The sequence below is a fragment of the Crassostrea angulata genome, chromosome 6 (genome assembly GCF_025612915.1).
Source record: "Crassostrea angulata isolate pt1a10 chromosome 6, ASM2561291v2, whole genome shotgun sequence".
Classification (NCBI taxonomy): Eukaryota; Metazoa; Mollusca; class Bivalvia; order Ostreida; family Ostreidae; genus Magallana; species Magallana angulata.
Window position 1 is genome coordinate 25,186,968 of NC_069116.1, and position 25,618 is coordinate 25,212,585.

The window sequence follows — 25,618 nt, forward strand, 5'->3', positions numbered from 1 at the left end:
TGAGCATCAATATTCATAGATGTTGTAAAATACAGTTTTGATGAATACACGTATATGTATACATGAAGAATCACTACCCGAACTTATATTGTTATATTAATTTAATGTCTATACTTCATTGTGGATCCGATCCATAGTGAAACTCGGTATTCAGAAGGACACAACTAAAAAATGTTTAAGTTACATGCTGTATACTTGGAGAAATTAAGTCTTGGATAATCATTATAAACGTAAACACACAACACAAAAAAAAGATTTGTGTCAGATCTGTAAAGTGTTATAGTTGAAGATGTTTCTCTCGTTACAGACTTTTCTGACGGCCATTTCTATGAGTGCCATAGCAACCAATGGAGTGGTCCCTGGGGGTGGGTCCTACTTCATGATCTCCCGCTCACTGGGGCCTGAGTTTGGAGGAGCTGTAGGGGTACTGTTCTACCTGGGAACCTCTGTAGCATCTTCCATGTACATCATAGGATCAGTGGAAATTCTAGTGGTAAGATGAAAATCAAACAGAGGAGTTTTGTTGTTTTTGTTGCAATTGAACTTACAGTGCTTATATCTTAAACAGATACAAATGTTGAGAGAATAAATTGAAATGAGGCAGATAATACTATGAGTAAGATAAAATATATATTTTCAATTTCAGAAATTCATTGCTCCTGCCTTGTCAATTTTTGGAGATGTTAATGAGGAGGCCAATGCTTTCAATGCGTACCGTATTTATGGCACAGGGATTCTGATCATCCTTGCCTTAATAGTGTTTATTGGGGTGCGATTTGTTAGCAAGTTTGCAGCCCTTTCACTGGCTTGTGTCATTCTGTCTATATTGTGTATTTACATTGGAATATTTGCTGCCACTGAAGACGATAATGTAAAGTGAGTAGACTGGTGTCCACATGACTAGGGCAGTTTTTTTTTGTAAATAACTGGATGGGAAAAGTGTTCGTTGAAAATTCTTGTTTTTCTTTTGGATTTTTAAAAAATTGAATTTTGACTGTTAAATACATGAAAATGTACAGTCAGATTTGTCTTTATAGTTTTGTTAGAGATGTGTTTTAAATACAAGCTGCATCAATTCTTTCTGTTGTGCAAAATGAAAACTTGATTAAAATTGTTACTTTAGTGGGAAAATATTTTAAAACACACTTGTTTGCAAGCATTTTACTTTTATTAACAAGTGATTGATATATCAGTAATTGTGTTAATTAATGTTTTTAATTCTTGAAAGAAAGAAGAAGCTAAATAGCTTGATTTTGTGTTTCCAGGATCTGTTACTTAGGAGATAGACTATTAACAAGTGCCATTGCGGAGACTAACGGGGTATTTACATGTAGTAAGGACAACTACACCACACTGTACAACACGCACTGCTTCAACAACACCTGCGACGACTACTTCAATGAACACACCACCAGGGTGGTGGACGGGATTCCAGGACTCAGCAGTGGGGTGTTTCACGGTGAGTTACTGTATTTAGAGTGCACTTTAGTGCATGCAGGATGTTCATCCTGACAGTTTGATGCAGACATTGAATTCGATTTTTACTGTGCATATGAACTAAGGCCTAACAGATCACATTTTAAATTTTAATTCTTAAATTTAAATTTTTTCTTGGACTTAGAAAAAAAAATAGAATTAAAGCGAGTAAGTGGGAGATAATTGAGAGATATAGAAACGTTCTTAGAAAGAAAAAAATTATTGTCATTTCTTTGACAATTGTCTACATTGATTTAGCATTAGTATGAAATGGATTGTTTCAGATTTACTGGTTTGTTCTTTGCAGCTAATCTGCACAATCGCTACACAGAGGAGGGCAAAATCATTGGTACAGAAGATCGTGGTAAACGGGCTTATGGAGAAATTGTAGCCGACATCACTTCCTCTTTTATGGTTCTTTTGGCCATATACTTCCCTTCTGTAACAGGTACGTGATTAAAGTATGGCAATTATCTTGCTGAAAATGTTTGACCTCTTCTTTTAATAAAAAAATAAAATAGCCATATTTAATGCATAAGCATGCAGGTGATGTTGTATATTGTTTGAACAGAACCACATTGCTATGGTTCCATGCGCGCTGTCTGGAACCAATCAGAGAACAAATGATAAGCCCGAATTTTGAGTGACTTAATTAGGTCAAGGGAAATTAGCAAGAGGAACTTAACGATAAGACTTGCCATTTTAAAGACAAGAGAAAATTAATTGAAGTAGTTTTTTTAAAATGCTTTTTCTGTATGACTTTTGGAGTGTTTTAAGAGACATGATTTGCTATCAAGTCAATTTTAAAGCTACTTGTATCTTAAAATATGGAGCAGATCACTGGTATATCTTTTATGGTACTGGTACATTGTAATGTTTGAAAAAATGGTTGCTTTTGTAAGTGGTCGCATTTTAGGACTGCAGTGTCGATTTGTTGTTACAGGTATAATGGCAGGCTCTAACAGATCAGGAGACCTTGCAGATGCCTCCCGGTCCATCCCGACTGGAACCATAGCAGCCATTCTGACCACTTCCGCTGTCTGTATCCTTTAAGATTAATTGTGATGATAAAAAAAGTTTCAAATTGGTCAAAAAAGGCTGTCACATCCCAAGCAATTGAACAAATCTATCTGACTGATATGGTCTCAGATTTAAGTGTTTATGATCTGAATTCAAAAGATCTTGGTTACATTATTAGGAAATAGGATACCTCTAGGTAACAGTGTTGACAAAGTACTGTTGTCTGTAAAATTTGGAACAGATCGCCACCTGTGTAAACTGAAATGTGAAGATTCTCTTGTGTTATCTCCCTTGGACCTTTTCAGGTCAGAAAGATCCACTTCAGAAGTACTCAGTGAGAACTGTGTTGTTATCTTTGATAAAGTCTGATAAGATAATAGTACAACAAGTAATGGAAGTCTGGCAATTTTTGTCTGATTTAAATTACTTTGTGAACATTGATTTATTTAAACAATAAAAGGTTTTTCTCTGGTGATTGAAGCAGGTTATGAAGATAGCAACATGGCAGAAAAAATACAAAATAGCCTGAGAAAACCTCCAGCTAAACAGAAGATTTTATGAGAATCAATGATTGTTTCAAGCAAACATACATTCATATAATCATAGTAGCGATCAAATTTATAACTGCTTGGAGGTAATTTCTTAGTAGCTCCAATATAAATTGATATGCCATAGTCATTGTGTGGTTACCACAATGACATGCAGATGTGAATTGAAATCATTGCTGTAATCCTTTTTCATTGAGGTTCATTTTACTGTAGAATCCTTATTTTACACTAGTACTTATTTTTGCGATTCCGTCGTTTTGTATCAATTTAAATCACAGAATATGTAATCACTAATGCGGTATTTTCATCCTTATCTCTTATGATTCTCAACTCTCATTAAAAAAAATGAAAATTTAAAATCTGCAAAGGGTGATTTTATGCGGATATTAATTCCTCGCTTTTAATTAGGAATGTACATTTGTTCCTTTACCAAAGAGCATGCAATATTTGATTTTATCTTACCAAGGAAACATTAATGCTTTTCTTTATTTCTATTCCATTGCTACAAAACAATGTCAGAATAAATGAAAATTAAGCAATATGAAAATGTGTATAATAATTTAGATGAATGTGAAGAAATCTTGTAATAATTTTTTGTGATTTACGTTGTACAAGAATAGCAAAAAAATTGTTGAAGTAACTGAATTGTTGATTTAGAAATGTTATAAAAATTCCTTAACAAACATAAGATGTTACTAGTGTCCTGTTCTTTGCTGGAACTATTGAAGGAGACCTACTCAGAGACAAGTGAGTATAGGTAAACTTAGGAAGCTCTCGAAGATGGACTTATACGTGCTCCAGCACTGAATCATACTGTAGCTAAAGAAATTGTTTTCAATATGAGGAGTACAAAGTACAAAAAGAAGTGTCTGATGAAGAGTACAGTTAACTTTTTACTCACATTCAATTTCTCTCAGTGCCTTGACTTTTCATATTGCAGATTTGGAGAAAGCATCAATGGGGGCTTAGTGGTAGCTAAACTGGCATGGCCAAATGAATGGGTGATTTTGATTGGTTCATTTTTGTCAACTCTTGGAGCTGGTCTCCAGAGTCTTACAGGTATTGAATTCAGGCATTTGAATTTTTTTTTAAAAAGTATATTAATTTGAAGATAATTTTTGGTTTGATTCTATCATATCCAAATTTAATATACATGCATTTTTTATGTGGGCATGCATCTTTGAATCTCAGTTAGATCCAGTTGATGGAATTATTGTACAATTTATCCATTTTCTAAATCATCATACTAGTGAGGTCTGTTATTTGTCCTTTTTAGGTGCACCCAGATTGTTGCAAGCCATTGCAAGTGATGGAGTTATTCCCTTCCTGAATGTCTTTGGTGTGACCACTAAGAGAGGAGAGCCATTCCGGGCTCTTCTGTTAACCGCCCTCATCTCAGAATTAGGCATCTTGGTAGCCAACCTTGATATGGTGGCACCTATCATCACCATGTAAGCCTTTATGCTGACTCATTTTAAAAACTGTGTTGATTTACCATCTCTATTGAATAATCAGTGCAAGTTGAATAGGAATGTCTACCATTATTTAATTCATCAGAATTAAGTAAATGTTTGTAGGTTCTTCCTTATGTGTTATGGATTTGTCAACATGGCCTGTGCCTTGCAGACATTACTTAGAACACCTAGCTGGAGACCTCGATTCAAGTTTTACCACTGGTAAATTAATTCTAAAAATAAAGAAAGAATAAGAAGTGGAAATGCTAAACATCATGATAGACATGTTTCTTTTTTGAGCTGCAGACCCTGCTTTCTGCCACATTCATGCATATATACTTTCAATCAGAATGAATAACGATGAGCAAAATATTGAAAGATGATTAATAACACACACCATAAAAACATTTCATCTTTAAGTCTGTTTGAATGGTGTGAAAGATAGATCATCTTCTGTTTGAGAATTTGACTATAAGTAACTGTTGATCTGTTTCAGGATTCTCTCCCTTCTGGGATTAGCATTGTGTGTCACTCTGATGTTTATATCTAGCTGGTACTATGCTTTGGTAGCAATTGGCATCGCTGTCTGCATATACAAGTACATTGAATACAAAGGGTGAGTTACAAATACAGACTTCTCTTTTCTATCAAAATTTAACATTTAATGTCTTTTTCACTTCTAAAGAGAGCATAACTCACACTTTCAAAATGATTGTTATTTTATAGCTTTTGAATATATAGCTACTGAATCGCTGTGGGGTTTTTTTCTGCGAATTTGAAATCGTTGTTTTGATTCCAGATTTTTGGAGTTTTTGGATTTTTTATTTGATTTCCTAGTAGATGACTCAAATTTTATAAAAAAGGATGAAGTTTATTGTTGAACACTTTTTAGTGTTTTTCTTTTACATATCCCGTATTTAAAAAAAAAAATTCAATTTGCTTTAATTACTATGATTTACAATTGTATTTTCATTTTAGAGCTGAGAAAGAGTGGGGAGATGGAATCCGTGGGTTAGCTATGTCTGCTGCTCGCTACTCCCTGCTGCGACTACAACAAGGGACGCCACACACCAAGAACTGGAGGTGAGATAATTCCTCCCAAATTAATAGAACCCTATCAGAATTATAGTTTACATTAGTTTATTCATAGCAGATCATAAAGGAAATTTAAAATGATAAACTGTCTAATTTGTAGAACTTAGCCCCTGGAGGTAATGTGCTTTTACCCCCTCCTTAAATTCCAGATTTAAACTTTTTTATCTCAAATATGAAGTGGATTAATTCAGCATTCAATACAACACTTATTTTTTTACTCCTTTTCTGTGACATAATTATGCTTTAACCAAAGGCAGTCTTGCTGGCTACAAGTGCAATTCACATCCATTTTTTCCAGAACTTCTTTAACATGATTATAATAACTAATTGGTGTGGTTGGGTGATTTTATGATATAATGCATCTAACAGCTGAGCAATTTATTTTCTTTATGACCTACATGTACTTTCAAAATCTGTGAGTGAAGTAGCAGATTAAAAAAATTTAAAATGTGGCAAAACATCAATGGTTGGAAAATCTTTACTTCATTAATTAAACCTGCCTTAAGCAATGTTTGATGGGTTTTTCTCTGTCATACAGACCACAGCTGTTAGTGTTGATGAAACTAGAGGAAGACCTGAGTCCCAAGTATCCACAAATGGCTGCGTTTGCCAGTCAGCTGAAAGCAGGCAAGCTTGTCATTCTGGTTTCAATTCAAATAACTTCATTTCTCTTTAAAGCTTGTTTGACATTTTTAAAATTTGTGCAAAACTGTATGATGCTCGAGTTTTAATTGAACTACTGTACCATGAACAATGTGTTTAAAGTTTTCTAACTAGTTTATCAAAAAACTGAATTCAACTATGATTCGTTAATCCTAAAGGGTATATATGCTTATGTTAATACATGTAAATGACTGTGAGTTTGATAGCTTTATAAATTCAATTGAATCATTTAATGTTTTTGTTTTCAATTTAATAGGAAAAGGTTTGACTTTGGTGAACTCTGTAATTGAGGGTAAATACATGGAGAGATTCAATGATGCTCAGACTGCTAAACAGGTAAGCTCTTGATATTATTAAAATGGAAACAACTTGCTCATTTTAACTATAAAAAACTATCATCATTTAGATTCATACATTAAGTTGACTTGAATAATAATTTAAATCTACCTAAGTTAAAGAAAATCAGATTGATAAATATGCATTATGTTTTTCTTGGAAGTACTCTGTAAATATTCTCCACCTATGTTAAAGAACAATTTGATAACTTGTAGAAATTGAACAAGACCATTGAACAGTTTGGGGTCAAAGGATTTGCCGATGTTTTGGTCAGTGAAAATGTGGCTGTTGGGATGTGCCACATGTAAGTATTTGGGGAATAAATTAATTGATCTATTTCATTAAAGATATTAATGGGTTTCAGTGGAACCAACTTGACACAGGTCCAGTAAATATTATATCTCAGAAAAAATGAGAAAATATGATACAATTCATGAATACAGCAAAAGATTATAATGAATTACAAAAGGATTCAGAAACACCTTTTGAAACTTATATTGCTCGTTTTCCTTAAAACCATTGGCAGATTGAATATTTTTTGCATTGTTAAAACTTGACAGAATAACTTAAATGAGCAGGCTTACCAGTAATTGATATAATAAAGTGTTGTTTAATAAAAACTTGCAATGGATATTATAGGATTCAGAATGCTGGTCTGGGAGGACTGCGACACAACACTGTGATGATTGGCTGGCCATATGGGTGGAGACATGATCATAATGAAAGAAGCTACAAGGTCTTTCTAGGTCAGTGAAGAGTTGCTGCCCTTAATCTCTTAGCCTTTTATTTCCATTTTTAGCTGTTGTCATAATTGACAAAGTAATATACATGTTTTGATCGAAACGGGGAAGTAAGTGGATAATATTTCCATTTTTTTTTCACAGAGGCTGTAAAAAATATAAACTCAGGACAGATGGCGCTGTTAGCCGTAAAAGGAATCAACCTTTTCCCATCGTCCAATGAGAAGCTGAAAGGAACCATCGATGTCTGGTGGATTGTGCATATCCTTTTCAGCAAAAATGAAAATCCAATGAAATTGATGATTAAGATCTAGATTTTAATTATACTGCTTCAAAAGCTGGAACCACTCCCTTCTTTTATTTCTATTTACTGTGGTATCTTATCTTTTCGTAAGATTTCAGTTGTGGCATGCATCTTACAAAAAGAATTTCATTTTTTATTTCAAAGGAAGGAAATACATATAACTGATTATGGAAATCTAATTGAGATTGAGATTTGATGATTGATTTTATTGATTTATCTACATATTCCTTAACTGTTGTCACATGATGGAGGTATGCTGATGTTGCTGCCCTTCCTGCTGAAGCAACACAAGACGTGGAAGCACTGCAGACTGAGGGTCTTCACCGTGGCTCGTATCCTTCAGATGTTTGACATCTAGACATAGACAGGGCTTTGATGTCTAGACATAGACAGGGCTCCGATGTCTAGACATAGACAGGGCTTTGATGTCTAGACACAGACAGGGCTCCGATGTCTAGACATAGACAGGGCTCCGATGTCCAGACATAGACAGGGCTCCGATGTCCAGACATAGACAGGGCTTTGATGTCTAGACATAGACAGGGCTCTGACATAGACAGGGCTCTGATTTCTAGACAAAGACAGGGGTCCGATGTCTAGACATAGACAGGGCTTTGATGTCTAGACATTGACAGGGCTCTGATGTCTAGACATAGACAGGGCTCTGATGATGTCTAGACAAAGACAGGGTTCTGTATTAGATGTCCTGATTTACTCTGTTTATGTAGAAAATTAATTTTGAATTGAATAAATGATAATGGGAAGGGGTATGATGGTATTTTGATTTCATGCAGCTAGTACAGTTTTTTTTTCCTAACTGAAATACTTAATAACAAATATCTGATATGTAGCACATGTCATAGTGCAAATATATTGTTTGTTTTTAAAAAAGCCTGAAAATGAATATTTATACATCTGCCTATGAATTAAATTGTAAGATCGCTGTAGTTAATATTTGTTCTGTAATGCATTATGATTCACTTAGTACATTGTAGTAAAGGATGAAAACGTGTTTGGGACAAGAATTCATAAAACAAAATATTCATTTGTACCTGTATAATTTGGAACTGAATCACATACAAGGTACACATTGTAGCACTCTATTAATATGTTAGTAGAAATTAATTATTCCTTAATGGTTGAAAGAACTGGAGGATAACACCATTCAGATGAAGAAGGACCTGGAGATGTTTATGTATCAGCTGCGTATAGAGGCAGAGGTTCATGTTCTTGAAATGGTGAGTCCTAATTACCAGGCAGATCAGGCCTATACCAATTTTGTCTCTTGACCTGCATATAATGTTTTTAATCAGATAGTAAAAGATTCCTTTCTTTTACTTTATCTGAAGACTATTTTATCAAATAAATATGTATTAATGTGAAAGAGCAGCATTTGTGATACCTTCGAAAAAAGGGTAAAAATCAGCTTTTTAAAATTTGCTATGTACATTATTCTGACATTGTTAGTATCCTGCAACAAAAGTTGGTCTACTAAACTTTTACTTTCTGATTTGAGAAAAAAGCAACATTTTGTTCTCCTTACAGAGTAATAGTGACATCTCTGCCTACACTTATGAAAGAACACTAATGATGGAACAAAGAACAGAGATGTTGAAACAGATGAAGAAGCAGAATGTCAAAGAGGTGGGTTACTTAGATGTACCAGCTATTACATGTATAAACCAAGTATGGTAATTTAGGTTTGAATATTCATTATAGAAAGAAAACTTGTTATCATTATCTTGTTTATTCAAATAAAAAGAAACCAATCTAGATGACTCATATTTACCAAATTTACGGATATACATTAATTGTTCTTGTCTATCACTGCTGTGAATATTGTACTGGTAGGTTCAGTCCATTGTTGACCAGTCCAGAGTGACCACTGTATCCCCCACCAAAATCCAGTTAGAGCCGGTTCAGGAGGAGTCACAGCAGGGCCCAGAGAGTACCACCGACGAGGAGAAGCTGGAGATACACCAGTACACCTTCACCCCAGGGGCAGCCAAGGTCAAACCCCCAGTCAGTAACAATGGGAAGGCTGGGGACTACCTCCAAATCAAACCGTAAGTATATGCAACTCCTGGGTCATTGGGGGTGGGGTGGGGTGGGGGGGGGGGAAGGGAGGGGGAGGCTGAAGAAGGTTAAAGGCATACATGTATGCTGCACCTCATCTGAAGTCTGGTTTTAGATTTACTCTTGGGTCATTGAGTGGGGAGAAGGAAAGGTTTACTCTGGTACATGTTAAAGTTAGAAATTGAGGAATAGGGTAACATTATATAAATGTCTGTAGGATACACTTGAAAGGAAAAGTAACATGTCTTGTAAGGGATCGAGTCAACTAAATTTTGCAGTGTTACAAGTATTGTGATTTTGTATTTTAAAATCGTCTTTTTAATAATTAAGTACATTAATTGTGATTATTAAGGTTTTTATGGGAATTTTTGCTTGTGTAGAAAAGTCCTAATCAGAGTTGTAAACTAGGAATGATATTTATTCGCATTTAACTTTTTGAGGAGACATGTATGCCTTTAACACTTGTACATAGTGTATTGTTTAACTTAAAAAGATCAAAGTAAAGCCCAGTGGCGTTTTGTTGTACATGTAGTGCTGTTAAGTGTGTAAATGTAGCTCTATACATGTAACTGTACAATGGTTGATCTGTGCTTACTTTGCACTTCTTTCACCTGAGATGTGGGTTTATCGGATGGTTTCATAATCAATGGATTTGAATGTTGGAGGGGAAACTGCTCATATTGGTAGGATGGGGTGCTAATATTTTTATAATTTTTTTTTTTTTTTTGAAAAATAGGAATTCTTTTAAGAATTATGCTGTTCATGACCATGCATATGTCCTGACACTTGGCAGCATTGCTGACATGTTTGTTTAGATGTGTTGATTGCTATACATGTACATATAATGATAACTGATTCAGACCTCGGCATTGTGCAATATAATAAGCCATGTTCCTGTTGTGTTGCTTTCCCTTTGCACAATGGAGAGAGAGGATGTGCTGTTTATATTCCACACTGTCTAGTATCCTGAGTATTAATTACTGGGGTCTTTTGTTCATGTTTCTTTTACTTCTATGCCCGCTAGTTATAAGTATTGGTTAGATGGTTGATTATGTGTGTAGCTGACTCCAGTATTATCTTGTAGCGATTCCTCATATAATGGCGTTCATAATAAGAAACCGTAAGTACTTCCACTCCTCTTCATTCATCTCCCTTGTTTTTCTTCACTAATATACATCTACATGTTTACCAATTCACAAACATCAAAAAATGCAGAATCCGGAGATTCATCTCTAACGCTTGTTGTGTGCAGTGCTCATCAGAAAATTTTCCTTGAAAATTTATCACAGAAAAAAGTTCTTTTTCTCCCCTTTTGAATAGAATTTGTTGAAAGAAATTGTGATTTTTTTTCTCGGATTATTTAATTTTAAATTTAAATTAACTGTACTTTCATTGAATATTGGGTTTTTGCATGCTATGTTTCAGCATGCTATTGCTTTAAATATATTGGTTTATTACTTTTGCTGTATAATGAAAAGTGTAAACATTTGAAAGAGTTAAGTGCAGCAGTAATGAGGGGTTTTTCACTCCTTATTCATATGACAATTACTGGATGATGGGGCTCTTAATGGTTGCAATAACATGATGTCTCTACTAAACAGTATTGATTGACGATGATATTTGTGAAAAAATAACACTCAAATTGACTCTTTTATTTCCTGGAAATAGATTTGGTTTCATCTTTGTATATTTTTGGAAGGGAAATATAATGCTCTAGGCCACAGAACTGCTATTTTTGTCACATGTTCAGAACAAACACTCTGTGTACCTCTATCCATTAATACACCTTTTCATTGTAATTGCTTCCTCTCACTGTTACATTTATTTGCAATATATGATCAGAATTCTACTATAATGATACAAGTTTGAGCTGTGAAAGGTTGTCTTAAGTTTTTATTGCTATAAATCCCTTTTCATATAAAGAAAGTCTGTATTAATTAAAGGGTGATTGTCTTAAGTTTTTATTGCTATAAATCCCTTTTCATATAAAGAAGTCTGTATTAATTCAAAAGGTGAGTTGATTTGAACCTATTTTGTTGTTGTAAATATTGGGCAGCAAGCATTGCCCATGTAAGCTGAGGACATAATCCAAAGATTATTGAACTAATGATGATCCTTTTTTATCTTAAAAAAAAAGAAGAACTTTTATAATTTTGCTAAGTAAGTGATGGTATCATTGGTTTTATGTAGGTAAGTTATAAATATTGATTTCATTAATCCAAGAAAACATTGATGGATTGGTCTATATGGCCAGTAAGTACATGGGATACAGGACTGGAGGTCTGTCTGAGAATGAGGTGACCTTGCCATCCTCTGAAAAAGTGGTTATTTACATGTCGGGGAAAGGACTATGTGTGGTATGATCAAATATCTGCCCCCGATTTCAACCAATTTTTAAATAGTATCGTATAAAAATGAAATCTTCACAAATCATTCTAAAGAAGATGCCTATAACTTTTATCTTGATTTTAGTCATCATTGCTCACTCGCTATTTATCTATGACGTCACCTAAATGACCTAATTCCCACAAATTTGCAAACAAATGAAGATATTCTCATTTTTGCTCTATATTTTGCATTTGAAAGTACTGAGCGCAGGTCTGCTCAAGTGCAATTTTAACATATGTTTTTCTTCAGATAGTTATACATATTATACTAAAAAATGGTACTTGAGCAAGCCTGCGCTCGATTTGTTTCCCAGTCGAAAAACCATCGGAAAACACCCATATTTTGCTACAAAACATCAATTTATCAAAATAATGCAATATTCATGACGTCATTTCTACGTTATGACGTCACTGTGGTGATAACCTTTTACACCTATATTTCCAATATGATTTTAACAATCTTTCATCTTATTTTAAAGCTCTTTCTAAAACTTTGATTTTGGGGGGCAAAAATTGCATAAAACCGCACTTAATCCTTTACTTTGAAACTGAAAGCTGCATAAAATACCCTTGTGTGTATATGGTAAAAAAATTTTTAAAAATCCGCATATTTAATACCCAGGCATATTGTGTGACCCTAGAAAATGTGTACTTAACCACAAGCGTATAAATAACCACTTTTACAATATAAATATTAATAGTATTTTATTTGACCTTTCAGTTTTAGAAATGTGACCAATTTTAACAAAATAGCTGCATGTAATAATCAATCACGGCTTGGTTCATGGGAAAGCCCAACTCTCAAAAAGTCATTTTATTAGTCATTGTAACTGAGAAATCATTTACAATTTGCGTGCATGATCATAAAATATACATGAGTCTGGTCTTTAGTTTGACAAAATATTTGCTTCATTGTCGATACTGTTTTCTAACATGTGATAGCTGGATTTGTTATGGATAGAATATTAATTTTTCCGAGAAAGGAAAAGGATCAATTAATGAAGTTTACCTGCAACTGTTGAAGAAATAATTTATGTTGTACCCTGTTAGTGTCATTAAACAGGAACCACTTAATTTCCATATGCAGCCAAATATCCACACATGCGGTGCTGTTAATGGATGTTTTTGTAATTAATAAAGAAATATTCTGGTAGGGAAAGGCTCTGAACTTTACTTTGAGAATATAAATCAAGTGGTTTTGGATTGGCAGGCATAAATTTCCATCCATGATTTATCAGAATACATGATTTATACATGTAGTTGTAAGATATTTTCAGTGTAAATGGTGTGTTTAATATGTATTCTAATAATTAAGGTGTATTATATCGTAACATGGAAGTGATGTTTATTAATGAAATATCAGAGAGTATTTCATATTACCAGATGCTGTGCAATTTTTACTAATATTCAGCTTTGATATTGCTTTATTAATCATCTGGGAATTGTGCAAGCGCAAAAGGGACTATAGTTTCATTAAGCATACCACTTAAAAGTAGAAATTCATTTAAGAAATATGAAAGCATTCAGATTCTTAATTGGAGAAATTTGAAACTTTAAACTCAAATTGCAGGCTTGATTTAATATCTATTATTATGTAACAATTTTACCAGCTAGGGATTCTTGCAGAAAAATGTTTCATATTGAGATGTGTTTTTCAGGGACAAGAAAAATATACGACGCATGCACACAGCAGTGCGACTGAATGAGGTCATCATTGAGAAGTCCCACGAGGCCCAGCTTGTGATTCTGAATTTACCAGCCCCACCCAAAACAGAAGCAGGGGAACTGAACTGTATCCTACGTGAAAATCTTTAATTCTTACCCAGGAGTGGCTGGGATGGGTTGACAAATATGGCTTTTTGTTATAATTGGATAGATGAATAAATTTGTCTAATGACTGTGAAGAGATGCTTCAATTCCTGCTTATCTCAAAAATTGATTTCGTAACCCCCATGCTAAGATTAATGGCCCTAGGGATTAAATATTAAATGAAACTTATTGCTTGTGTTAAAAATCGTTCGATAAACAGGGTCCTGCATGACATATTTTTCATCAGAGCCGTTTTTAATGTTTAATTATGGTGATTTGACAGATCATTACATTTTAAAGGCACACATGAGTTTGAAATTTCAGCCATCTAGAATGATTGAGGAAAACCCCAAAATATAGAGAATCAGATATAAAATAAAATAAAAATCATTACCGATAGATAATTAGATAAGGGGAAAAACAGGGGATTTTTTTTAGCACTAAAGGACTTTGAAATAAATTTCTATGATTTTATTTTCATTTCTTAAAAACACAGATATGATATATGTTTGCAGCTACATGTATTGAAATCATATTAATTTAACGCATTGAATTTAAAAAAAACAAGTTGAACCTTAACTATGAAAGTTATGGAGTACTTGGAGGTGTTGACTGAGGGCTTAGACCGAGTTCTGATGGTTCGAGGATGTGGAAATGAAGTCATCACAATCTATTCATAGAACTGTTGTAAGGAGCCACACAGTGATGTCATATCCAGCCCTGGATAAAACAAACGGAGAACTTGCAAGTCAAACATGATATTTTGCATGTTGCAATGAGACAATGAGAATTTTTTCATCGTGTGTTTTAGACTTTATTGATATCAATGCAGGTTCATATATGTATATGTATTTTTTTTGCATATTTATGGATATATTTATATGGTTTTTTTTTAAGAAAGCACATATGTTGCAATTTTCTTGAACCATAGATACAAAATACCTATGGTAGTTAGTTAATAAAAAAAATGTTAAAAATCAAAAAGTGCAGATGACATACATCTAGATTTGTAAAACAAAAAAAAATTTAGTATCATTAATTTTTTCATTCTTTTTAAAGATTTTATTTGCAATGAATATGTGACAAAGAAAGAAGGGCCAAAGATCATTTTGTAAAACAAAAACGATCAATAACTGTAGACATATCAGTTGATCTGATTGATTATATATTTCATATTTTTTTAGTAAACTGTATATAACTTTACTTTTTAAAAGATATTTTTTGAATTTTGTAAAGCTAACTATAGAGAACATGATTTTTCTGAAGAGAAAAAAAAGTTCACAGTTTTGACATTTTGCATATTTTTTGGGCAAGTAGATTGTAATGTATGAATATTTATGTATTTTCTTTTTTAACAACCCTGTATAAGTAAGGTAATACCCACTGAATTGATTAATGATTAATAGGAAAATGATAATGAAATTTTGAATAAGTGATAGTTTTCATAATACACTCCTGCTTTGTCAACTAAAATTGATATAATATTCACTGATGAGCATATATTGTCTTGAATGTATTAATCATTGTCTTGTTTTTCACTTAAAAATCAATATGTTTATCTGCTAACCATATCATGGGTTTATTTGCAAGTTTTGAATTATTAAAAGCACATAATCAATATTTTACTTGACAATTCAGCTAAACAATTATGACAAAAGATAGATATAATATATTTTTACATGTAGCTTTAAATATATAAGATTTATTACATGTAAATAATAATATATTGCATGAGGATACACTATGGCTCAGGTTATATCAACCCTTAAGCTTGGTTTGATTATTTTGTTGATTAAGTATTACTTTACATATGACTTTGTGGCCAATTTATTAGTAGGTTATAAGACATGCTATGTTTACATGGCTTTCATTATTTTATTTGTTGGTCTGTCTCATGTATAGGTATTATTTTACATTTTAACCAGGTTGTAACTAATTTTATATACATGCACATAGCAGTTCTTACCAAATAAGTGGATGCCATGATTTGTAATTAAAAGTTCCTTGAACTTTTATGGAGAAAACTAAATTTCATGTGTTTCTAGTCAATCTAACCTTCTACTTTGAATTTCTAAATATGCATATTTCAAAATCTTGGTGCTAGATTAATTAGAGACAAATTGACAGGACATTGTAGCAGAAGAGAATTTATTTGTGTGCCCATAGTACACCTTTGGTGCTCTGTCACAGTCAATCTGTGATTCCAAACCCTGAGTGACAAATATTTTAAAACAAATGTTTATTGGAAAGACTTCACTTTACATCTTTACGTGTATCTCTATCTACAGGTAGATAACAGATATTACAAATATTACATTGATAATTGATATTACATGTAATTTATTCATGTATTATAATTATATAAAGGCAAAGAACCTTTTTTTTTTTTTTTCTTTTTAAGGTATAACTGACATTTTACCAACAAAACTAGACCAATTCATTTATCAATCATGCATGATTAAGTAAAATGTACTCATAAGATATTCTTTCACTTAAATTCACAACTTAAAATCAAACATTGCAGAATTTATCTGACAATCTTTAAAAATGTGTATCGTCTTATAAACATTAGCAATCAGGCAGTGTTATTGAGTCTTTTAATTTTTTTTGTATTGGAAGGATTGGGGCACTGTCAAATCAATTCCCCAATGTCAATACTTAGTTTTTCTGCTTTTTTTCTGGGTTTTGATTATATACATCATTTTAAAGGCATTTATATTTAAGGACACTGGATGGTCACCAAAATATCAACTGGACTCATGTGGAAATTAATAGGACTTTTTTTGGCTTAAACAAGTAATGCAAGGCCTAAATGTTCACCTAAACTTTGATTTTATTTGACTATTGCTTATATTCTTTTTTCACAGTATTGATTAATCAAAAATATAGCCATCCAGCCCCTTTTTTAAAACATTTATAATGTGACAATCTGTTTTCAATCTAAAGCATAATGGTGTGTTCCATTGGCTTTATTCACGTACAGAAAATTGAAGATTGATTTTGATTCAATATGGCTTGGGGGGGGGGGGGGGTGTCATACATGTTAGAGATTTATTTTTAAAAATTGTGTTTGAAAATCAGATTTTTCATGCACAAGTCAGAAATAGTGGTACAGTAATTGTTTTATACAGCAGTATTTAAACCTTGAAAAATTAATTTCAACTCTGTTTTCTCTTTTATATATAATTATATGCAGATGCAGTTTTATTTTTCTGTTAGGCAAGTTTAGGATGAGATGTATGATAGTAAATTGTAGTTGACTCTTAATTTCACTGCAAGAAAAAAAAAATTGATTTGTTTAATTTATGTACGGTACTCAGTTTTTGTCATCTTAAACACCAAAGTTCACCTCCTATAGGTTTTGTCTTTTCATTGTATCATGTGATTGTGACAATATTTAGAATATCAGTTATATTAAATATCAGCCATGTGAACAGAATAGTTGTGTCTTGAAGTGCTTTTATTTTTTTATTTTACAACATATTGTTAAAAATATTACCCATGACATATAGTTGAAGCTAGGGTACATAAAACCCTTTGTATGTGAAAGGACTGTTTTATTATTATTTTTTTGCAGTCATGTTTTTTTTTCATAAGTCAATGATGCAATCATAGAAAAAAAAAGACCCATTTCAGCACCTTTCAATGTACTTTAGTTTACTTTGGTTGCTATGTTATAGCGAGTGACTTTTCGTTGTTAGAGATGACACATCAGACATGTTTTATCACTCTCTGCTTCCTGCTAAATCGTAGATCACTGCACAGAAACCAGATAAAAGAGAAAGATTTATGCTGTGCCCTAGTCTGTTCAGTGATCATATGTGCCAGATATTGGTCACAGAACGGTGGATTTTTGTTGTTCTTTTATGAGGTTTCTGTGAAAACTCTTTTTGTTCGTAGAACAGACTTTATTTTTCTCACAGAAAATGTCTGATTGTGGTAATCTGGGTAAGAACATGTGATGAACACTTAACCAATGTTTCTCAACACTTTGCAAAGATTGCAAGTTAAAACACAAGCACATACTTGTTTATCTTTCTTTTTGAATAAAAAATAACAACCTTCCAAATGAACTTGTATAATTATAATTCTATGTAAGCTTTGTTGAATTGTACATGTAAAAGAGAATGGGGATTCAAAAATCAGCTATTTTTTGTTATCTCCAATAAGACTTGATAATATAGTCACTACAGTAGAACGATGAATCTGTCCGCCATATACATGTGTATTATGGTCTCATTTATTTATAAAGTCATGTGATGTACAATTGTGATTAAATCATATGTTAATCTATGACAATAATTCAAAAAAATATTAAAAGCAATATTGGTTTGAAACATGTGTGATAGAAGTTGATTGTTGAAGTGCAATTTTGATTTTTCTGTGATTGTTTTATGTATTTTATCAGACCAATGAATGTAGTGGAGCCACAACTTTGAGATGAAAAGTAGCTGTGTGACTAAAAGCCATCAATAAAATTCATCTGCTTTAATTTTGTGAGTTTTTTTTCTAGTTACAAGCACCAGGTCATTGCAGTATCCCTAACAAATCTATTGGTTAGTCTGCACGGTGTACGAAGAGTAAAATGTCATGGACAGAATATGAATTCTGAATGATACGGTAGATCGAAGGACTTTTATAAGAAGTCACAAAGTCGCCTTGAAGCCTTAATTCTTATGAAATGTAGCATCTATTTGTTGCAAGTGATCAAGTCTTGCGATGTGAAATGCCCGGAAGCTGACACCCGGCTGCATTTGAAAAACTTACTACAACATGTAGCTGAGAGCGTTTCAAAGCGACTGAAGTCAAAAGTCAGTGAAAATGACCAAACTTTTCAATTTTTGTTCAAAAAATCATTAGAACCAGTTGATATTATTTTACCACAGGTGAAAAAGGAACTGAGTTAAAGATTCACATGAAGGACATAGACAATGCACTTTCCCGATTATTCTAATATGGATTTCTCTTTTAAATAAATGTACTTTTTGATATTGGAAAGTGAGACAATGACTGAAACATAACACTATTTTTTGAAATTTCTATTTTTTAAAGTTTACTCGTACGTTTCTTTACAGAGCTACAATTAACTACACACGTAGGTACATGTACATATATTTATTTTTTTAACCCACGGCTTGACTCTTGACTTTGAAAAGTCAACCCCTTAATAAAGTAGTTCATCAAATTCAATAAATTGCGTTTTGTTTTTTGTGTTTCTATAGCAAGATTACATCCACATCAACGCTTAACAATGATTCACATCACGAACCAAACAAATTGAATTATTGATTTAGTGTCAATGTCGCCAAACTAAATGAAGAGAAATTCGTTACCAAATTGACGATGTTTAAATATTATTGCGCCTGCTTTGTTTTCTTTGTTGCAGAAAATGAGCAATGTTTTATTAATCGCCAGTCAGTTTATTGTCTGCTGGTATCAAGCGATCCGATTGGTCCAGAGTGAGAACAAAATGTAGACGATGAAATAATCGGTCCCAGTGTAGGCTGACTGCCGTTCTGCAACAAAATTGCGTTGCAGACATTTTGTGAAATTCTTTTCAAACTTCGTAGGTTTTGTAATGGAAAGAGACGAGGAAAAACTATGCAGATCTTGCAGAAGACTTGCAAGGTTTCTCTGTCAAGACTGCGATTACTATTTGTGTCGACTTTGTAAAATCAGACACCTGAAATACCGATCTGCTGACGAACACTCTATAGTTCAACTAAAGGGGCAGCGAGATGAAACAATAGACGAAAGATGTCAGGTGCATAAGGGGAAATTTATGGAACTATTTTGCAAAAAATGTTTACTACCAGTGTGTTCCACTTGTGTGACGGAGAATCACAACGGACACATTTTTGGAAGCTTTTCCGACATTTATGTTACGGCTGTGGAGTTTATAAAAGAAAAAATATCCAAAATAAGGAAAGAACTTTTGCCAAAGTGTGCGGCAACGCTACAAGAACTACAGAAAAAAGAGCGTACGGTTAAAACACAGATACAGAGACTGAACGAGACAGTCAACGAGTATGAAGAAAGTCTTAATGATAACCCAACAGAGCTGATTTCATTTTACAGAGCTTGTACAGCAGACGATGAGAACATATCACTGCCTGATATCCAAACTCCAAAAGAAAAGATGAAGCTTCAAAAACTGTACAGAACAAGCCATCTTGATCAATATATCCGCTTTACAAATGCAGTCCAAAACAGACCGCCAAACTCGACCTACTCGAGTCCTAGACCAGGGCGCTTGGACGATAGTACGGTGGTTAACAATGAGATAACAGTTCCAGTTGTCAAAAGTGCCCACCACATATCCTGCACGGAAGATGGTCACGTCTGGGTCAGCGATAATCTGGGCACTCTGGTTCTGATGGACATCCAAGGAAATAGTTTGAAGAAACTAACGACCAGTGGAGGGGACGAGGGCTTCCATTCCGTGACGACCAAAGGCGAGCTGATCTACTCCGACAAAGCTAACAAATGTGTGAGAAAAGTCACAACCAACAATGAAGTCCAAACAGTCTTGAAGACGGGTTTCTGGAAACCAACATGTGTTTTTTCGTCACCCAAAAACATGGACATATTTGTTGGAATGGTCTCCGACCAAAACGCAAAAATCGGACGCTTTGACAGAAAAGGCAATCCTCTCTTCGACATCCATACGGACAGCAGGGGTGAAGCGTTGCTGAAGTACCCACTCTACTTGACCGAAAACAAAAACTCCGACATCTGCATTTCCGACGTCAACAAGCACGCTGTCGTTGTTTTGGATAAGATGGGCCAACACCGCTTTTCCTACAAAGGGGGTGACAACGGAGGTTTCTGGCCCCATGGAATAAGCACTGACGACCAGGGGCACATTCTGATCTGCAATTCGTACTATTCCAATCCCTCCGTACAGATGATTGACGAAAATGGAGTCTTCCTGTACGTCATTCTTGCTCAGAAGCATGGATTGAGAAAACCCCGGGGTCTGTGCGTGGACAATCAGCAGCGTTTGTGGGTGGGGCAGTGGCACGAGAATAAGGTCTGCGTGTACAAGATAACGGTTTAAGATCAGCGTCCAATTGACAAACATTGAAATATTGAAGAATGTGGTGTAATGATTCAGTCATATGCTTACTATTACAAAGGAGATGTTTAAAGTTAAAAACTAAACTCGTTTTTTACCGGCCCCCTTCATTGTAAAGATCAGTTTGTAATAAGAACGAATCATTGCGAGGGAGGAAAAGGGGGTTATAAGGAAAAAGTTCAACTTCCGAATGCATAGGACAAAAAAAAAACAAAACAACAAAAAACAAACAAACAAACAAAAAACCATGCATGGATGTTTCCAAACCTTGCGTCAGATAAACGTACACGGGTTTGTGTGTGTTGTTTTTCAAAACAGGAAACTGGCTATTGGAATTGATTTAACCTGAGTTCTAGAGTCATCTACTACGCAGTAACTCATTGTGATAAACTTCATCTTGCCATTTTAGTGATCAAATTATTTTTCACAAGTAGCAAACGATCGTTTCTACTTAAAAAAAAATATCGGCAAATATACAGTTTGTTATTCACTTCCATGTTTTTCCCGTGTGTATCAATGTTCAATTATCTGTGATAAACATATTTAGAAAGTGTTTAATACAATCAATAGTGATTTCATTGTTATATAATGAAAGAAATTTTATACAGTTGTTTGTATGGTATTAAATAAACTCAACCGAATACCTGTTGTTTCATTCTGTGAATATATTTAATTACGGCCAAAATAACTATTCTTTTTAAAATATTTATAACAAGTTAATTTAGCCGAGAAAATATTTTTTTCAAAGTGCGTTAAATGTGTGACCAAGTCAACGCAGTTTGAAAAATCAAAACTCTCTGCAAATATGCACAACTATACCTTAAAGTTTGCCTTTTAAACTACAAAGGATATTAAAAAAAACAAACTACAAAGGTTTATGGGATTATATGCAGTGGTTTAGGACAATTTCGCTGATAATCTGTTTTAGTACTATTTTCAATAATATGAGTCAGTAAAGTTTAAAGGGGACAGAATTCCTGGAAAAGTTAAGATTCACTAAATTTTATTCAACATAGAAGTGGCATTGACAGCCTCTTTATCAGTGGTACATCTATATTCAATAAAGGCAAAACTTATTAGTTCAAACGGTGAAAATTCGTGGAAAATAATGAAATCGGAGTGTCTTGAACATAATTATGCATGTACACACAGAATATCCTAATTATTTTCAAAATTCCAAGAAAATTCTCTTTAGAAGTTTCTGTATATGCTTATCTACATATGCTGTCTTTACTAACTACAATGTTTAAGAAAATTCTGTTCAGCGGTTAAAGAAGAGTTACGCTGAAAAATTGTTCATTATCAACTGACACCACTTATAAAAAGCGATTTTACAAGAAAACGTTTGAAATATTTTCCTATTTATTGTTAAACAATTATTTTGCATTCTAAATGATTTGTTATTGCATACATGTAGCTTTATTGTCTCCTTTTTTTTGTTTTTGTTTTTATCTTTTTTTTTATTATTAGAATGACGTCACAAATATAATAAAGAAGAAGACATCAAAGAGGTGTTACAAGAAGTTTTATCCATCTACGTATGAAACAATAAATAGAAAACCTTTAATTGTATATTATTTGGTATCAAGCTAAACGTTGTCACGCGTGTCACCTTCAGATAACATACATGTATTAGCTACAGTTTCTTGAAGGGCGAGTCAGCGAACCATCAGACTCTAGTTGAACATACAAGTATAACTGAAAAACTTAGTTTTACATAATAAATGAAATGCATGCTAGAAAATAGAAGATGAGGATGAAAAGTACCATATTAAATTGAAGGTAAACATTTACACGTTCAACCATGGGGCATTTCTTTCATCGCTCGCCAAATGGTAACTGCACGGGCAACGAGAACAGATAACCAACGACTGCGTCAAGTTAGTGAATTAGCAATCACATATGACTTTGTACACATGTATGTACAAACTACATGCTTCCATTTGAAAAATTTCAATCGACACAGATAATGATGAAATATCATAATGATAAAAATAATGAACCAAATCATTTTTACTTATGATTTTTTAAAATCATTTTGTCCTTTTTTGCAATTTCAAGTACACGTTGCACTTTATATATAGAACAAAGACATTCTAATAACTTCTTAACTTAAGCGTGAAATACTCTCACAGGACTTCAAATAAAACAAATAAGATGGTTGAAGTTGTTGCAATCACTTTTTCATCAATGCGATGCGCTAAAAGTACTTACACGAACTGATCATAGGATATTCTAGTTATATCTCCGGATGGATGAACTATCTGAAACGGCTTTGGTATTTACAAAGTGATTAATTTTTCATCGCACATTGGAAACTTTTCCCGGAACAGTATCACATCTCTTTTGACGTTCATCAAATGTTTATAATTTCTGATTTAGTCCCATGTTTTCCTGGTTTAATGATACGCTTTTAGATTATTTTTCAATAATGAATTGCAAATTACGGACTAGGTATACGTCTATTGACAATTCAGAGTATTACAATTGGTAGTCATTGGTAGTCATAGCATGCCATTGGTAACACAATTATTTATGAGCAAACCCAAGCTACTACTGTGTATGTGCGTATCAAGTCTCACCAAATGTAATTTTGAGATATCTTGTGAAAATTGTCTCCTTATTGATGATTAACATATAAACCTCTTTTTTCATGATACGACATAACAACAAGTGAAAAGCTGTCAATGGGACAGCAAACCGGGTTTTCATTTATGTGAACTGTATCCATAATCCATGTCAACCCGTATCCAGTGAAATGGAGTACCCTATATGCAATATTTTGCCAAAAATGAATAAGTTCAAAAGCTGGGTTTTTTTCATAAATTATTGGAAATCAAAATCCTAGCAATATGCATACCTCTAATATGAGTACAACTGATTTGCAAAAGAACAACTTATCTTGAAAACTGTAGGAGGAGTTATCCGTACAATGAGGGTACCCTATATGCAATATTTTGCCAAAAAATGACTAAGTTCAAAAGCTACTATTTTTTTCATAAATTATCGGAAATCAAAATCCTAGCAATATGCATACCTCTGATATATGTACAATTGATCTGCAAATGAAAAACGTCTTATGTTGAAAACTGTAGGAGGAGTTATCCGTACAATGAGGGTACCCTTTTGGCAGCCGCCCGCCCGCCATTTTCACCATTTTAATAACCGGATTTTCCGTTGGAAAACCCGGTTAATAATAAAAGGACAGAAGAGATCATTTTAAACTTGAATAAATGACACAGTACTCAACAAATCAAATAAATCCATGAGTACTTCTCTAAGACTGATTTCTAACATAAAATACAACAAAAGTTGCCTGTGGAACCTCCTAAAATTGTAAAGATGTTTTTATAGCATTCAACAACAGTGAAAATTCGTCAAACATTGTAGTCTTGGTAAGTCCACGGTTTTAAATTGTTGTAATTCTCTTACATGCTTATTATGATACAAGCTGGCATCAATATCTATTTTTTAACTTCAGTTACATCGTCCCATTGAACTTGATTTTTTTTAAACCGATTAATTTACAGCCATTGTAAGAAGAAAATAATAGGAAGTGTTTCTTATATTTCTGCAAGGCAGGGATTTTTGACGGGATTACTGCAGGTCTTAAATCTCCAAACCTTTAAAAAATGTATAAAATTGTTTTACTTTTAAAGTATACTCACAAGAAGAAATACCACAAAAGTCTAAATTTGAAGACTTTATTTTTACCCTACAAAATCTCTAGAATCCAGGAACTTCCGGGGGATTCACCCCTGAACCCCAACCAGGGCTTTGCCCTGGACCCACTGGGGGCCTCACGGTGGCCCCCACACCCCCTTTATAAAACATGTGCCCCCTCTAAATTCAAATCCTGGGTCCGCCCAATACATTTTTATCATTCCTGAATTTTGTGAAGTGGATGCTACATGTATAAATTACTGATTGCAAACATTTATTATGCAGGTTCCAAATTATAGTTCGTTTTGACAGAACTTAGTAAAAGTTTTCTATAGTTAAAATGTTTCCAGAAATAACGTGTTAGTTTCATGTTTTGGCAAAGAAGTTATTCACAGTACTGTTTAAGTTATTGTATGGAAGTAAACCCCACCTACTCGAAGTTAGTGTATGTTGTAATTAGGTTAAAGTTTTTCTGTCCGATTTAAGGAATTGGTAGTATCAAAGAAAAAATGACGTCATGACACAAAATAACTTCCTAGCATTCATAAAATTTAAAAAAATTCAAGCATTTCTTAAGAAATCACGATTCTTTTTTCATCTAATTAATGTGGAAAGTACTACATATAATACCAAGGCATCTAACGTCGTTAAACGCATGGTATAAAACGTACAAGGTTTTGTGTGTAAATATCGAAGTCTTGGAAGGGGGAAAATATGCATGCAAATTTTTAAATGTTATAAATCATGTTTTTTTCCATCAAAATTGAGACTTATTTGTATCTTTGATAAATTCAATTCAGTTTTCATGGAATATTTACTTCTTGCATTTTCAGATTGCACGAAACATAACTCTGAAGACACCGACATGCACGTAATGTTAATGCACTGGCGTATTTCATTACCTTCAACAACAATTCCCGTGTTTTTGAGAATTAAAGCTTTTAAACTTTATTGTTTTTAATTTTATTT

The 25,618-nt window shown here is 33.4% G+C and overlaps 2 protein-coding genes across 6 annotated transcripts in view; both read left to right on the forward strand.

Annotated features, from left to right (window-relative positions):
- Window positions 1-18,400, forward strand: part of LOC128188898 (solute carrier family 12 member 6-like) — a 43,988-nt gene extending 25,588 nt beyond the window's left edge. For 4 of the 5 annotated variants that reach the window (XM_052860214.1, XM_052860215.1, XM_052860216.1 and 1 more), the window contains 23 exons: window positions 308-493; window positions 647-876; window positions 1,266-1,459; window positions 1,784-1,924; window positions 2,420-2,518; window positions 3,734-3,791; window positions 3,985-4,103; window positions 4,321-4,495; window positions 4,622-4,720; window positions 4,995-5,114; window positions 5,477-5,581; window positions 6,132-6,220; window positions 6,513-6,592; window positions 6,808-6,896; window positions 7,232-7,338; window positions 7,477-7,592; window positions 7,878-7,968; window positions 8,783-8,874; window positions 9,182-9,280; window positions 9,488-9,702; window positions 10,797-10,832; window positions 13,758-13,891; window positions 14,497-18,400. In XM_052860214.1, coding sequence (XP_052716174.1) covers window positions 308-493; window positions 647-876; window positions 1,266-1,459; window positions 1,784-1,924; window positions 2,420-2,518; window positions 3,734-3,791; window positions 3,985-4,103; window positions 4,321-4,495; window positions 4,622-4,720; window positions 4,995-5,114; window positions 5,477-5,581; window positions 6,132-6,220; window positions 6,513-6,592; window positions 6,808-6,896; window positions 7,232-7,338; window positions 7,477-7,592; window positions 7,878-7,968; window positions 8,783-8,874; window positions 9,182-9,280; window positions 9,488-9,702; window positions 10,797-10,832; window positions 13,758-13,891; window positions 14,497-14,588 — 2,766 coding nt within the window. In that variant the 3' untranslated portion in view covers window positions 14,589-18,400. The remainder of the gene's footprint in view (window positions 1-307; window positions 494-646; window positions 877-1,265; window positions 1,460-1,783; window positions 1,925-2,419; window positions 2,519-3,733; window positions 3,792-3,984; window positions 4,104-4,320; window positions 4,496-4,621; window positions 4,721-4,994; window positions 5,115-5,476; window positions 5,582-6,131; window positions 6,221-6,512; window positions 6,593-6,807; window positions 6,897-7,231; window positions 7,339-7,476; window positions 7,593-7,877; window positions 7,969-8,782; window positions 8,875-9,181; window positions 9,281-9,487; window positions 9,703-10,796; window positions 10,833-13,757; window positions 13,892-14,496) is intronic. The other variant, XM_052860213.1, reaches the window with a different exon arrangement.
- A 1,086-nt stretch (window positions 18,401-19,486) lies between these two features.
- On the forward strand, window positions 19,487-20,968 carry LOC128187424 (uncharacterized). The gene has a single exon (XM_052857867.1). The coding sequence runs from the start codon at window positions 19,487-19,489 to the stop codon at window positions 20,966-20,968; it is 1,482 nt and encodes a 493-aa protein (XP_052713827.1).
- Window positions 20,969-25,618: the final 4,650 nt, after the last annotated feature.

Coding starts and splice junctions, on each gene's coding strand:
- LOC128187424 (XM_052857867.1), top strand. CDS start 19,487: ATGGAAAGAGACGAGGAAAAACTATGCAGATCTTGCAGAAGACTTGCA.